Genomic DNA, 14,483 nt, shown 5'->3' with positions numbered 1-14,483 from the left:
GAATTCCCCCATTTGTTCAGAACAATGCTAATGATCATACAAATCATGACAAAGGCTTAAATACTAAATTGACTTAAATTCTCATAATAAATTACAGATTCCTCAGCACCATAAATCAACTGATTTTAAAAAAAACTTTTAAACATAAAAACACAGAAAATTCGAGTATGTTTAAGCCATTCAGCTCTTTAAGCCTACTCCACCATTCAATATGATCATGGCTGATCATTTATCACTCCCCCTCCCATTCTCTAGATGACATGTCCATCATGGGCCTCCTGCACTGCCACAATGATGCCACCCGAAGGTTGCAGGAACAGCAACTCATATTCCGCCTGGGAACCCTGCAGCCATATGGTATCAATGTGGACTTCGCCAGTTTCAAAATCTCCCCTTCCCCTACTGCATCCCTAAACCAGCCTAGTTCATCCCCTCCCCCGACTGCACCACACAACCAGCCCAGCTCTTCCCCCCCACCCACTGCATCCCAAAACCAGTCCAACCTGTCTCTGCCTCCCTAACCGGTTCTTCCTCTCACCCATCCCTTCCTCCCACCCCAAGCCGCACCCCCATCTACCTACTAACCTCATCCCACCTCCTTGACCTGTCCGTCTTCCCTGGACTGACCTATCCTCTCCCTACCTCCCCACCTATGCTCTCTCCACCTATCTTCTTTACTCTCCATCTTCGGTCCGCCTCCCCCTCTCTCCCTATTTATTCCAGTTCCCTCTCCCCATCCCCCTCTCTGATGAAGGGTCTAGGCTCGAAACGTCAGCTTTTGTGCTCCTGAGATGCTGCTTGGCCTGCTGTGTTCATCCAGCCTCACATTTTATTATTTATCTCAGTACCCTGTTCTTGCTTTCTCCCCATACCCTTTGATCCCTTGAGCCCTAAGAACTATATCTTATTCCTTCTGGAAAGCCCAGAGATTTGGTCAAATTTCCTTTATCCACACATCTGAAAACTGAAAACATGTAAAACCTGAAGGCTTTTTTTTAAAGTAGGCCCAAACATACCTGAACAGGCCCATAGCCACACCAAGTTCAGGCCATTGGGGGAAAAGAAAATTTCATTTGGCCCAAATGGACCCAAACTGACCTAAAAGTAAAACACTTTGCAAAACCCCAATTCAATTAGTCTACAAGTCTGTTCAGTTATATTTGGGCCCTTTGATAAAAGTCTTCTCTTTTAGGTCTGCCGGCGTCCAATTAGGTGAAGTAAAGTTTATTTCCAATGGCACGAACACACCCAGGGGTAAATTTAGAAACATATGCAGACAAAGAATAATAAGTGTAGCTATAATGCAAAAAAATTGGAGATACCATCAGGTTTTTGACGAAGGTAAAGTGAACACATTCCCCAGCTGACAAGGGTACAATGCATTCAAGAGTTAAATGAATATTTTGCTTATCGTCGTGAGCTGATGAGCAATAGATCTTAAAGGGCACGTGCCTGAAAACTGAAAATATCCCTCATCCGAGAAACAGTTGATCCAAACATTTTAGGAGAAAGAATTTCATAACAATATTCTCTTTTGCCTACTTGTCAGCCTCAGATCACCTCCAGTATCCTAGCTGTCTGAAAAATGAAAATTCAAGTCCAGACCTGAGACCTGAGTGCCAAATATAAATTGACGATTCAGTGCAATACTAAGAATGATTGGCAAGGTCAGAGGTGTCATTTTTTGGGTGAATTTTTAGACCAGGTTCACACATGTCCATGTCTGACCGCATTCTTTGGCACAATTTTGAACAAGAATAGCAAGTTTGCTTGTTGTTAAGATCAATATTTACTTATCAAATTTTCTAGTTGTTTACCACCCACCAGTTTACCTTTTATTCCTTTATTCATTCAAGGGGATGAGGGTGTTGCTGGCTCGGCAGCATTTATCGCCCATCCCTGATTGCCCAGAGGGCAGTTTACAATCAACAACGTTACTGTGGGTCTGAAGTCACATGTTGGTTAGACCAGGTAAGGACATTAGTGAACCAGGGATGGTAGGAACTGCAGATGCTGCAGAATCCGAGATAACATTTTCTGATGAAGGGCCTAGGCCTGAAATTTCAGCTTTTGTGCCCCTAAGATGCTGCTTGGCCTGCTGTGTTCATCCAGCTCCACACTTTGTTATCTCCTAATGTCCATACATTTGCATCTTATTAAAACTCCAACTCATCTCATTTATTCTTTATTACCAACCCTCTTCTTCTTCAGCAAGAAACTATAGAGTACAATTTCCCGAGGGGGTACCAGATAGCTGAAACATATCGAATATTTGTCCCAACAATCATCCAACTGCTTCCATAGAACAATATTGCTTCATGTCCCAATGCCAACATCCTCAATGATCATTCATCCATTCAATCAGCATCATCGAATCCCCAGTCTCACCACACTATCATGCCTGCTCTCAGACCAATACACACACCACGTCAGCCCTTCAACACTTTATTTCAGAACTCAGGGACATGAATGACTTGTATGTATCTGCTAGGTTGCTTTACATGCAAGGATAAACACACATTGTATATATTTTCAGAGGATGCATCTTATGGCTCTTAGCTTGCTTCCTCAACCCTCAGCACTATATCACTTACGTGGAGGCTGCAAGGCTCTATATAAATGACATTGCTTTCACAGTGCTCCCTCACCAACTTCCGCATTGATTTATTAATGGCCATCCTCTGTGTGTGGCTTGCATTTCTCTTTTTGGAAACAGAGTCTTTATTGCCCATTACAGTCTCTGCCACTTGCATTGTGTTTTTTAGCACAAAGGAGGAGGCAGGCAACTTGTAACAGTGGAGGGCACTGAACATGTCAAGCTTTCAGCCAGATAGGGGTGGACAAATTGCTGTTTGGCACAACGCTATGCAAGTGAAGACCTCAATGAGTGAGTAAGAATTGCAGAGGACAGCAAAAGGTTAATAGTTTAGAAGGATGAGGTGGGTGGGCCCTTACAAATGGGTAGAATGCACTCTATACAGAGAGTTAAGTCATAAGTCTGGGCGAGGTAGGTGTGCAACTGCAGAGTTAGTGTGAATGGTGGAATTATAAGTGTGAGGCAGCAGAGAGAAGATGGTGGCACCGACCCTTGGGAAGAACAGAAGATCAATGCCCTTCTTTCTACACTGCTGGGCATTCCTGTCCATTTGGGGCACAGCATTGCCCATGACTACAATCCTTGTCCAGGCAAATGTGTCTAGTGGCATGGTTGTTGCATTAGTCAGTTGTAAAAAGGATTGCCCTCCACTCTATCACCCTCACCGCCGTGTCCGCAAACACCTCCAGATCTTTATACAGGAAGCGAGTTTTCCCTTCCTTTGGGTCATGTAATTGGTAATAACAATGAGTGGGAGGGCCAGTTCCTGGCTTGTATCTCCTGGGCAGATATAAGGCTGGACATTAAATGTGATGTCAGAAGTGTGGAAGCTGGATAGCTCTGGCAGTGACAAGCACTTCTACTCTCTGCTTACATGATTCCCTGCGAAAGGCATCCGAGAACCTGGGTGTGGAGTTAATGTGGTGAAGAGAGGAAGATTGCATGAAAGAAGCCATTCTATCAGTTAGGTGTCATGAGTCTCACTGAACACTACACTTTAACTGCAAATGAGAAAATTCAGGCCATTGTAATTCCCTACATTAGTGTCTATGCTTCAGTCATGCTTTATAAACTGTTTAGTCGCTTCAAATATCCAGAGATTATGAAGACATAAACTAAGTTTAACTTCTTGGTGGTAAATTTGGGTTTGTATCCACTAGAATTTGGAAGATTAAGTCATGACTTCATTCGAACATATAGCACCTTGAGGAGTCTTGACAGAATAAATATGAAGTGGGTGTTTCCTCTCATAGAAGAACCTGTAACTAGACGTCACTGTTTTAAAATGACGACTTGCCTGGTTAGAACAGGAGCATGACTTTTTTTTATTTCAGGGATTCATGAGTCTTTCAAACTCTTCTTGAAAAGTTGGCGGACGCAGAAACTTTGAATATTTTTAAATCACAGTCAAATGGCTTGTTTGGAACGGTTATCGGGGTTAGGTTGGAGTGTGATTTGAGGTTATAATCAGATCATCCACGATCCTGTTAAATAGTGCAGATTCAAGGGGCTGAAAGGCTTACTCCTGTTCCTTGTTCATATGTTAATCTTTCAATAGATCTGAATCAAGTCAACATTTAGGAAAATTGTTTCAATCCCATCTCCAGATTAGTTCAAATAATCCATCTGTAGGGTGGTTATATGATAAAGAACAAGATTTTTGATTTTCTAAAATATACATTTCAGCGTAATTAGTTTTCACTAGTCTCTGGTAAGACTAAACTATCCATTGGCATTAAATCCATAAATAATGTGGGATGTCACAGAGTTTATGTTTGTAGAAAATGAATACATGTTGCTCAACGTATTTTGAAACGAGCACCATTGAAAATTTTTCAACCATGACAGCCATACTGTGAGTAATTCTGGTATTCTTTTCAAACAATGGCTTCAATGACTTCCTGTGAATTACAAAGATTAGGTGGTGGGATAATTTCCTGAAATAAGCCTGAGTCTGCAGCTCTCTTGGTTAAAGCCTTATGAAGGCCTTACCCATGCACTTGGCAAATACATTATAAATCCATAATGACGGTACTATTTGTTGTTGCATTATCTTACTGCCATTACTTTACAGTAAGAGATCGTGGACCAGTCTTACTTCCATTGTGTGGTAGATCAATTGTTTCCAAAACTAAATTTATTGTTCTTCTGCAGGAGGTAATTAAAACCAAAGCTTCAGCATTTATTGCACAACTGGAATATAAAAGCAGGGAGCAGCAAGGACTTTTAGGCTCAGTCAATAACCTATTAAATAGTAAATATTTACAGTGAAAATGCATTTTTTCTTGATTGCCTACCTGCGTACAGAAGGAGTATGGTTTAGTGCAAGATGGATGGCAGTGTCTGGTAGTGGTTGGCTGATTCAGCGGAGAGCATCCTCCTAAATTTAATAAATTTAACAACAATATACATTCATAAGGTTCAATAATGCATGGTTTATTAACACTACTAAAATCATGCAGAAATTGGGGAATGTAAGAGAGCTGCTTTGACACACCTTTATGAATTATGAATTTAACCATCAAAGATTCAACAAATCATAACTTTTCAATGAGTGTTCTGGCTTCATGATGTTGTGTTCCACATGGTATGTATTTTGCATCGTTTGTCAGAAGAAACTAAGGAAAAATACATTCTTCACATTCCTCTCTGCCATGAAGGTATCTCAAGCTGTCAACGGAAAGTTGACTATACAGTGCAGTTACAGCTTGCCACTGTGTTTTTGCCCAACCCCCTACACCATCCTGGCTTGCCACTGGGAGGCGCCCATGCTCCATGTTCAGGTCCCATCTTCTTTTGTAACATCCAGACAACATGTTAAGTGTGCCCTCAATTGACACTTTAAATGTACAGCTTTGCGCCATTGTGCTTTTGACTTCTCAATCTTTCCACACAGACCAAAGAAATAGATTAAAGGCCATTACTGTGACAGTACAAGCCTTATTCCTCATTAGAGTTTTTGAGAAGATTTGTAGTTTGAGTTGTGGATGAGATTGCAGACATACTCGCCGAGCTGGTGGGTTTGGTTGCAAACGTTTCATCACCGTGATAGATAACATCATCAGTGCGCCTCCAGTGAAGCGTCAGTGTTCTGTCCCACTTGTTATTTGCAAAACAAGGCATATAAATGACAAGCTGGATAGAACACCGTCACTTCACTGGAGACACACTGATAATGTTACCTATCAGGGCAACGAAACGTTTGCAAACAAACCCACCGGCTCAGGGAGCATGTCTCCAACCTCTTATTCCTCAGTTTCATAACAGGTGAAGCTAGAAAGAAAGAAAATTAAGGCCTTCCTTACTCACTAAAAATGTGCATTTAATTCGCATTTATTATAGTCCAAAAGGTATCTCAGTGCATGTGATCTTTTAAAATTTGATTTATTATTGTCACATGCACTGAGATACAGTGAAAAGTATTGTTTTGTGTTCTGACCAGACAAATTATACCTGACATAAGGACATCAGGATAATAGAGGATAGTGAAGTAACACCATGTCTGGAGAAGGATGAAATGGTCATGATAAGCAAAACAAGCTCAAAGAATAGGAATTTTTATGATGGTTTTTATGACGATTCAGTGGGTGGAGATACTGAGTGGTTTCAGAATAGGGAGCAAGACAGTTATAGGAAAAGCTGCAGGGCTTAAAGCAGTAAGGATGCAATCTAGTAATCAGGTTTTAGAGGACTTAAGGACATTTACAGGGTAAAGGTGCTGGAGAGGTTTATAAGAGATAGGCAGGCTGAGATCACAGAAATATTTGTAAACGGGTAGAAGAATGTTAAAGCGGATTACTAAAGTCAAGGGAAGCTTGTGCAAATCAATACAGGAGGGTCCTTATTATGTGTAAAAACATAAATATATTCCATTGGGAATAAAATGTATTTTATGAATGAAAAAAGCAAAATAAGGACAATGACATTAAGAAAGATAGGTGCAAGTGAATGGTGGAGTGGGGAAGATGTAGCTTTAGGGGTGTGGAATTTTGCAGTTTTTGTTTCAGTTCACTTCATGGAGATTGCAAAATGAGCTCAGAGTAAACCAAGGTTTCACACATCAGAACTCTGTCTGAGGTGGCAGCTAGGGAAGGACAGGGTCAAAGTCTGAGGCATGTCACCACTTACAGAATCAAAGAAGATAGAATCAGTTTGGGAAATAATAAGAAACAGAAGCTTTTAGCAAACTCAGGGCTCAGTTTTCCTGAGGGCTACAGAATCCTGGTGTTGAGACCAAACAGGAACCTGAGTCCCAGCCATCAGTGATCATTGGCAAGTTGTGCTTTGCAATCCTGTGTTCTCATACTGCAGGCCTTATAATGAGCCAATCAGGAGCAATGCATGCTAATAGACCACTAGCTGGAAAGTCATGAGGGCATCTCAATATGGAGGAGTCAGCTGGAAAATATTAGTCAACAAGATAAAGAGTGGCCAGAATTGTCGGGTATTCATTGCTGGGCTAGGAGCCCTCAGGTGGATAGCCTCAGGTCACAGCATGCCACTTTGGGACATACACTTCTGCCCAAACCCCAGCACCAAAAGGCCACTAACCTCTATATATGGAACCCATCTGTATTTTGGAAAGTCTGGGCTGTATTTTAACTTTGCCCTCAGTTGACACTTTAATTTGTCCAATTAACATATTAACCAGTATATGAAATTACTGCCAAACATACTTCCCAATCCTCCTCTACTGCAGTAATAAAATTTCATCCACTGGTTTAATATCAGGTACAGAGTTGTGGATGCCTGCAAAATCTCTGCAGTTACTGCATGCAGGACAGTATAGTGCCATCAATATGAAAATAAAAGTTGGCTACATATTTAAGGTAGCATTAACAAGAGGTTACATTTAAATGTTGATGCGGTGGAGGTAGAGTTTCAAACTCTGGGATTCACTAGAGATAACTGTGTAGGTTGGAGGGATCAAAATGTCATCATAAATAACTAGGTTAATCAGTTGCTACTGTTCTCTACCTTAGATTTTGCAGAACTGAAACCACAGAAACTTACTGTGATACCAGGGGAACCACTTTAATGAGGTTAGTATTATTCTGTTAAAATAGCTGAAGTGAGGGGAGGTTGTAATCTTGAAAAAGTTCCAGAGACAGTAGGTGATGGTGGAGATTTTAAGAATACAGGAGAACTGAAATAAAAGGATGATTAAGATAAATTAATGTCATGATGGTGTCTTAAGTTTTGAAAGGGAAAGTTAATTTTACAATGTAATCACAGCTTGCCACTTTGGCAGCTATGCCTTTGCCCAACTCCCAACGTTCACTGTTCAGACTACTTGCTTTGGGGAGGTCAAGGAGTAACTCTGTTTGAGGTGAGTGAAGTAGGAAGATGTATTATGGTATCAAAAATAGTTTACAGCTATAACATTCGTGAACGGCATTTTACATTCAAGAAATCAGTCTGATGCATTCATTCTAAAATAAATAGAGGAATGTAATGAAAAGGATGAGCAATTACTCAAAATCTTACACTGACATGAACTGTTGTCTGATTATTCAGTTTCTGTCAATTTGATGCAGAATATAAGGTTAGATACTGTTTACCTGTCACATTCACACCATCTGAACGGACACACCATACAGTTCGCTCATTACCATCCCAGGGACTTGTCCTCCACTCATATTCGTGACAATTACCCTCTGGAAATAAAATATTCAAAATGTTCATTCATTGGAAGAAAATTCAACTTACTTTTAGTTCACCAATTTGAACTTACGCCATCAAAATGAAAATAAAATGGCTTAGCATCAAGCTGTCACTAATTTGAAGCCATGGTTGTGAGTGGCATCATCAGAATGGAAGCATGAAGTTACCAGAAAAATGTCGCCATGTAAAGAAGGTTGATAAGTGGACTGCTTTTTATCTTACAGCTTTAAACTGCCTTGGATTGTAGCATATAAGTGAGCATTCTTGCTAACTCTGAAGCTGAATACTTCACATAACAAATTCATTTTTGATGGCATCACACAAGGTAAAGGAGATAATACTTTCATGATCCATGTGTTGAGGCTTTGAACAGACCTAAAAGTTGTGCTGAAATTACCCCTTGTGAGGTTTTAAGTGAGAATGAAATGGATGAAAATGCATGCGACAGAATGTTAGATTAAGCAATTATATAATATAAATTTTGGAACAAAATGAAGGTCAAACTCTCTTTTGCAGACCATATACAACTTACCCTGTCATGGAGCTTAATCAAGCCATTTGTTTCCTGGAGGACAAATACTGCATTTAAAAACTTCTTGATGCTAAAGGGTACCAGAATATTCACCCATCATTCACATCTTCATTATTTTGATTCAGGAAGGCTGGTAGATATCAAACATACTAGCTCCAAACCCCTGTTCCACCAAGAATCATTTTTATTCTTCACATATTCCAAGCATTACAGAATTTCAGCTCCTCGATAATTTTCCACACCTTTGATCTTCATTTTCATGAATAGTACCCACAAGAAATTAAACTGATATTCAAGTACGAAACAAGTTAATTTATAAATGCAAATGACATAGCACCTGTAATTTAGTGTTGAATTTTGAAATTATTTTGAATATAGAAAGAAAATAATTCATATGCAGTTAACAGAAATGGGGATGCTATTACTGACCTTATGTTCCCCAGCAGTCACCTTTATTAGTACCTTTAATTATTTTCAGTCTGGGTCAGAAGCTGATAAGCTTCAAATTTAGTTCTGTGGAGGTGAAAGGCAAAGTCTTCCAAATTGAACCAGATTAAAGTAACTTTCAATTACGCATGTATCTTTCAGTGTGATCTGTCTCTGAATAGACATTGCAAATTGCACTTTAAGGTTATTTTAGCAGCGTAGCTCTGCTCACAGCCAGCAACAGAGACCAATTTTCAATCTTATCTCTTTATAACAGTGAAGCACAACATATAGCTTATGCACATTTTCCAGACAGCAAGGCATTGTGAATAAGTTATTTAGCACTTATAATTTTGTGAAATACTGAATAGTTCAATTGCACTGACTCAGGTTGACAGATTTCAAATGCAGTTTCTTTCTCTCTGTGTGTTTTTTGTCTCCTCTTCTTTGGTTTCTCTTCTTCTTTACTTTCTTTCTATGTTGGCTCCTTTACCTCAGAATTCCCTTTCCTATTCCAACTACTTTTGGTAACCAGAAGGAAAATGTTCCAGGAATATTTAATTGGTAGAAGTATTCATTCACAATGCATAGAATCACAGAATCCCTACAGTGTGGAAAAAAATGGATGCTACATCCAAATCCCTGGCATCTCCAAAAGAATGCCATCATCAACTGTTAATTCATTAAGACTCTAAACTATCAGCAAAAATTGGACCTTTGAAAACATCTAACTTATATTTAAAACAGAATCAAAACTTCAAACCAAAATTGAAAATCAGAATTCTCGGTTTAACTTCAGAAAACTGAGCTCATTCCAGGATACGGGCGTACATTATGAAAAAAGGTTAGGGAGACGATGGCCTAGTGGTATTATCACTGGACTATTAATCCAGAAACCCAGATAAAGTTCTGGGAATCTGGGTTCAAATCCTGAATGGCATTGGTGGAATTTGAATTCAATAAATATATGAAATTAATAATCTAATAATGACTGTGAATTCATTGTCAATTGTCCGGAAAAACCCATTTGGTTCACTAATATCCTTTAGGAAAGGAAACTGTCATCCTTACCTGATCTGGCCTACATGTGACTCCAGACCCACAGCAATGTGGTTGACTCTTAACTGCCCTTTGGGCAATTAGGGATGGGCAATAAATGCTGTCTGGCCAGCGATGCCCACATCCCCATGAATGAATAAAGGTGCAGATTAAGCCTATGCACACTGGTGTTTAGAGGGAATAAGAGGCGATCTTATTGAATGTACAAGGTCTCGAGGGAACTGGACAGAATGGAAACTGGAGAATGTTTTACCTTGTGGGAGAGATTAAAATGAGAAATGTAGGTTAAGAATGAGGTCCTCCCTTTAAAACAGAGATTAGGTTATTTGTTTCTTTCTCTCAGATGGTCATTATAGTGTGGAATTCTCTTCTTCCAAACATAGTAGATGTGAGATCTTTAAGTTTATTCAACACTGATTTCTGTTGTTTTAGATTGACATGGGAGTCAACTGCAGACAGGAAGGTAGAGCCGAAAGCACAACAGTATTAACCACTATTTTATTGGTTAATCTGATTGTATTTTCAACTCTCACTTGATCAGTCCAACCTTTCTTTATACCTTCTATCCTTCTCCCTGACAACAGACCAAACTTAAATCTTCATAACCATGAGATAACAAAGTGTAGAGCTGGATGAACACAGCAGGCCAAGCAGCATCAAGGGAGCAGGAAAGCTGATGTTTCAGGTTGAGACACTTCTTCAGAAATGAGGGAGGGTAAGGGAATTCTGAAATAAATAGGGAGAGAGGAGGAGGTGGATAGAAGATGCATAAAATATAGGATAGATGGAGAAGAGTCAGGCAGGTCAAGAAGGTGGGGGTGGACCGGGTAAAGGTGAATGTAGGTGGTGAGTTAGGGAGGGGATAGGTTGGTCCAGGGAGGATGGGCTTGTCAAGGAGATGGGATGAGGTCAGTGGGTAGGAGATGGGGGTATGACTTGAGGTGGCAGGAATGGTTAGGGGGGTGGGGACCAGCTGGGCTGGTTTTGGGATGCAGCCAGGGGAGGGCAGACTTTGAAGCTTGTGAAGTACACATTGATACGATTGGGCTGCAGGGTTCCCAAGCGAAATATGAGATGCTGTTCCTGCAGCCTTCGGGTGGCATTGTTGTGGCACTGCTGGAGGCCCAGGATGGACATGTCGTCCGAGGAGTCGGAGGGGGAGTTGAAATAGTTCACGAGTGGGAGGTGTAGTTGTCTGTTACAAATCTTCATAACCATGATCTCCTACCTAACACTAAGATGTGCTTCCACTATATATTCATCTGGCTAAATTCATCTGTGTAATATAGCCCATCTTCAACCTCACTCAGCACAAGTGTTGGTGAAATCCTTCTTCATGCCTTGTTACCTCTAGATTTGGCTATTGCAATGTCATCCTGACTGGTCTCTCGCATTCTACGGTCAATAATCTGGAGATCATCTAAAACATTGTTAACCGTGTCCTGCCGCTTGCCACTTGTGTTGCGTTACTTGCACCAAGTCCCAGGAATCTAACACCACTGTGTTTGTTTATTTGCATTGGCTCACAGGAAAGCTACAACTTGCTTTCAAAATTTTCACTCTTAGATTCAAATCCTTCCATGCATGCTCATAAAGTCCCCCAATTCAATGCTGTGTGACATGGAGGTGAACTTTGAAGTGGTGGTATTCCTGTGTCTCTGCTAACCTTAGACAACCTGTGTGGAAGAGCTCCTGAATTTAGAGGTGATATTCATAAGAAGCATTGGTGAGATATTTCAGTGTATCTTGTAGATGGCACACCCTACAGTTACTGTGTCTCCACGGCAGATGGAGTGAATACGGAAGATGATGGATGAGGTTCTGATCAAAAATACTGCTTCACGAGGTGATGTTGAGCTTTTTGAATGTGGTTGGATTGAATTCGTCCAGATGACTGGGGAGCATTCCATTGCACTCCTAATTTCACAATGAAGTGGGCACATCTTCAGGGCCCAGAATGTAAATTACTCACCAAAACATTCCTCATCTCTGATTTTCTCTTGTATATGTCCAGTCCAGTTGAGCCCTGGTCAATGGTAACTCTTAGCATGTTGTATGTAAGGATTGAGCATTGACAACAAATGTCAAAAGGTAATGTTGGATTCTCCCTTGTTGGAGATAGTCACATTGGCTGGCATTTGTGCAGCATGAACTTTACTTACAGCCACCCTTATTGCCACTAAAAACCAAAAGAACTGCGGATGCAGCATGTCAGGAACAAAAACAGAAGTTGCTGGAAAAACTCAGCCGGTTTGGCAGCATCTGTGAAGACAAAAATGAGAGTTAATGTTTTGGTTCTGGTGACTCTTCCTCAGGACTTCAGATTTTTTCCTTTACAGATACTGTCAGACCTGCTGAGCTTTTCCTGCAACTTCTGTTTTTGACCCTTATTGCTATTCTTCAGTTCAATTTTTGTGGAATGTTTGGATCAAGACTAGGTCCGGGAGAATCAAACCAAGTGTTACTGAGCAGGTTATTATTGAGTAAATGTTGCTTCATACCACTGCTGATAATGCAACGATAATTGTGCGTAGACTGATAGGCAGGTGGCTGGGTTGGATGGGACATACCTGGGCAAATTTCCACATTGCTGAGTAGATGCCGGCATTGTAACAGGGCTGGAACTTGGCTAGGTGTGGAGCTAGTTCGGGAGTACAGGTCTTTAGCAAAAATGCTAAATGTTTTTCAGGTACTTTTCAGTATCCAGTGTTTTCAACTAGTTTTTCATACCATATGGGGTGAATGGATCAGCTGAGGGTTGGCTTGTATGATGCTGGGGATCTCAGGACAAGATCATGATGGATTTGCTTTTATTTGTTCTTGGGGTGTAGAAGTTGTTGGCTATACCAACATTATTGTCTTTCCTTAATTATCTTGGAGAGGCTGTCTTCTGAAACACTGCGTTCTTGTTGTGTACAGTGCAGCTAGAAACAGAGTTCAGCAATATTGACCACAAGAAAGGAACTGAAACATATTTCCAAGTTGCTGCCCTTTGATGTTTCCAAGCCAATCTATGTATGTCTGGTGCTGCTCGTGACATGCCCACCTGCATTTTTAAATGAATGAAAGTTGGCCCCCTTGCTTGGATAATAATGGTACCAAAGAAGTTATGCTGGGCTTGAGGTTACAGATTAAAGTTGAGTACAATTCTGTTTCAACTGATGGCCCACTGCACCATGTGGAGGCCCAGAATTGACTTGTTAGAGCTGTTCAAAATCTATCCTATTCAGTGGGGGTAGGTATGTGAAGGTGAGGCTTCATCTCCACCATGACTGTACAATGGTCACTCCAGCCATATCGTCACAGGCATATACATCTACTACAGATAGACTGGTGAGGACAAGCTTAAAGTCAACATTTTTTGCCCATTCATATTCCCCTTAAGATGGTAGTGATGAGCTTCTTTCTTGGCTCACTATAATCCATTTCATAAGGAGGGTGTTGCAAGGTTAACAGGACTATCTATGCCAATGCTATTTCAGATACTTAGCTCATTGCTTGTTGTCTATTTGGTTTCATTTCTCTAGTGAGACTTTGGGATATACTTGGTAAGGTATGAAACCAGTGGATGTGGTATATCTGGATTTTCAAAAGATAGTTGATAATGAAAAGCTAATAGGCAAGAATGGTTCATTGAAGTGGGGGTTTAATATAACATGGAGAGATTAGCAAAAAGAAGGGATAAGTAGGGTATTTTCAAATCGGCAGACTGTGACAACTGGTGAACAAATTAGTGCTGGTGCGTCAGATATTTATTATATATAGGAATGACTTAGCTGAAGGGAAACAGAGAAGTGTATTTAAGATTGCTGATGATACAAAACCAGCTGGAGTTAAATTATAATAAAACCACAGAGAGGTTGCAAAGTGGTAAGTGTGGGGACAACAAGATGGCAAGTAAACTACATTATGTGAAGAAATGAGGTTATTCACTTTTGCCATAAGAAGAGGAAATCAGCATCTGTTTCAAAAGATGAGAAATGTGTAAATAGTCACTTGGTGCTACATAATTTGAATAGTGACAAAAAGAGATATTTGTTTTCAGTTTTCAACCATGAGGACATAGGCAGGAATGCAATGTTTGGATTAGCACCACATATTTTGAATTCATTCGGGGGATATAGGCTTCACTGACTTGGCCCATATTTATTGTTTATCATCAGTTGCCCCAGTAAGCTGTCATCTTGAATTGCTGTATGCCCATTT

General features: G+C 40.4%; 1 protein-coding gene across 4 annotated transcripts in view; it reads right to left on the bottom strand.

The window, feature by feature from the left end:
* thsd7ba (thrombospondin, type I, domain containing 7Ba) overlaps positions 1-14,483 on the bottom strand; it is a 922,022-nt gene that overhangs the window by 33,095 nt on the left and 874,444 nt on the right. For all 4 annotated transcript variants that reach the window (XM_048535033.2, XM_048535035.2, XM_048535034.2 and 1 more), the window contains 2 exons: positions 8,158-8,253; positions 4,894-4,976 (listed from right to left, as the gene is read on the bottom strand). In XM_048535033.2, coding sequence (XP_048390990.1) covers positions 4,894-4,976; positions 8,158-8,253 — 179 coding nt within the window. The remainder of the gene's footprint in view (positions 1-4,893; positions 4,977-8,157; positions 8,254-14,483) is intronic.

This window comes from Stegostoma tigrinum, chromosome 7 (genome assembly GCF_030684315.1).
Source record: "Stegostoma tigrinum isolate sSteTig4 chromosome 7, sSteTig4.hap1, whole genome shotgun sequence".
Classification (NCBI taxonomy): Eukaryota; Metazoa; Chordata; class Chondrichthyes; order Orectolobiformes; family Stegostomatidae; genus Stegostoma; species Stegostoma tigrinum.
The sequence above is the reverse complement of the archived record's forward strand: the minus strand, read 5'-3'. Positions and strand labels throughout refer to the sequence as shown.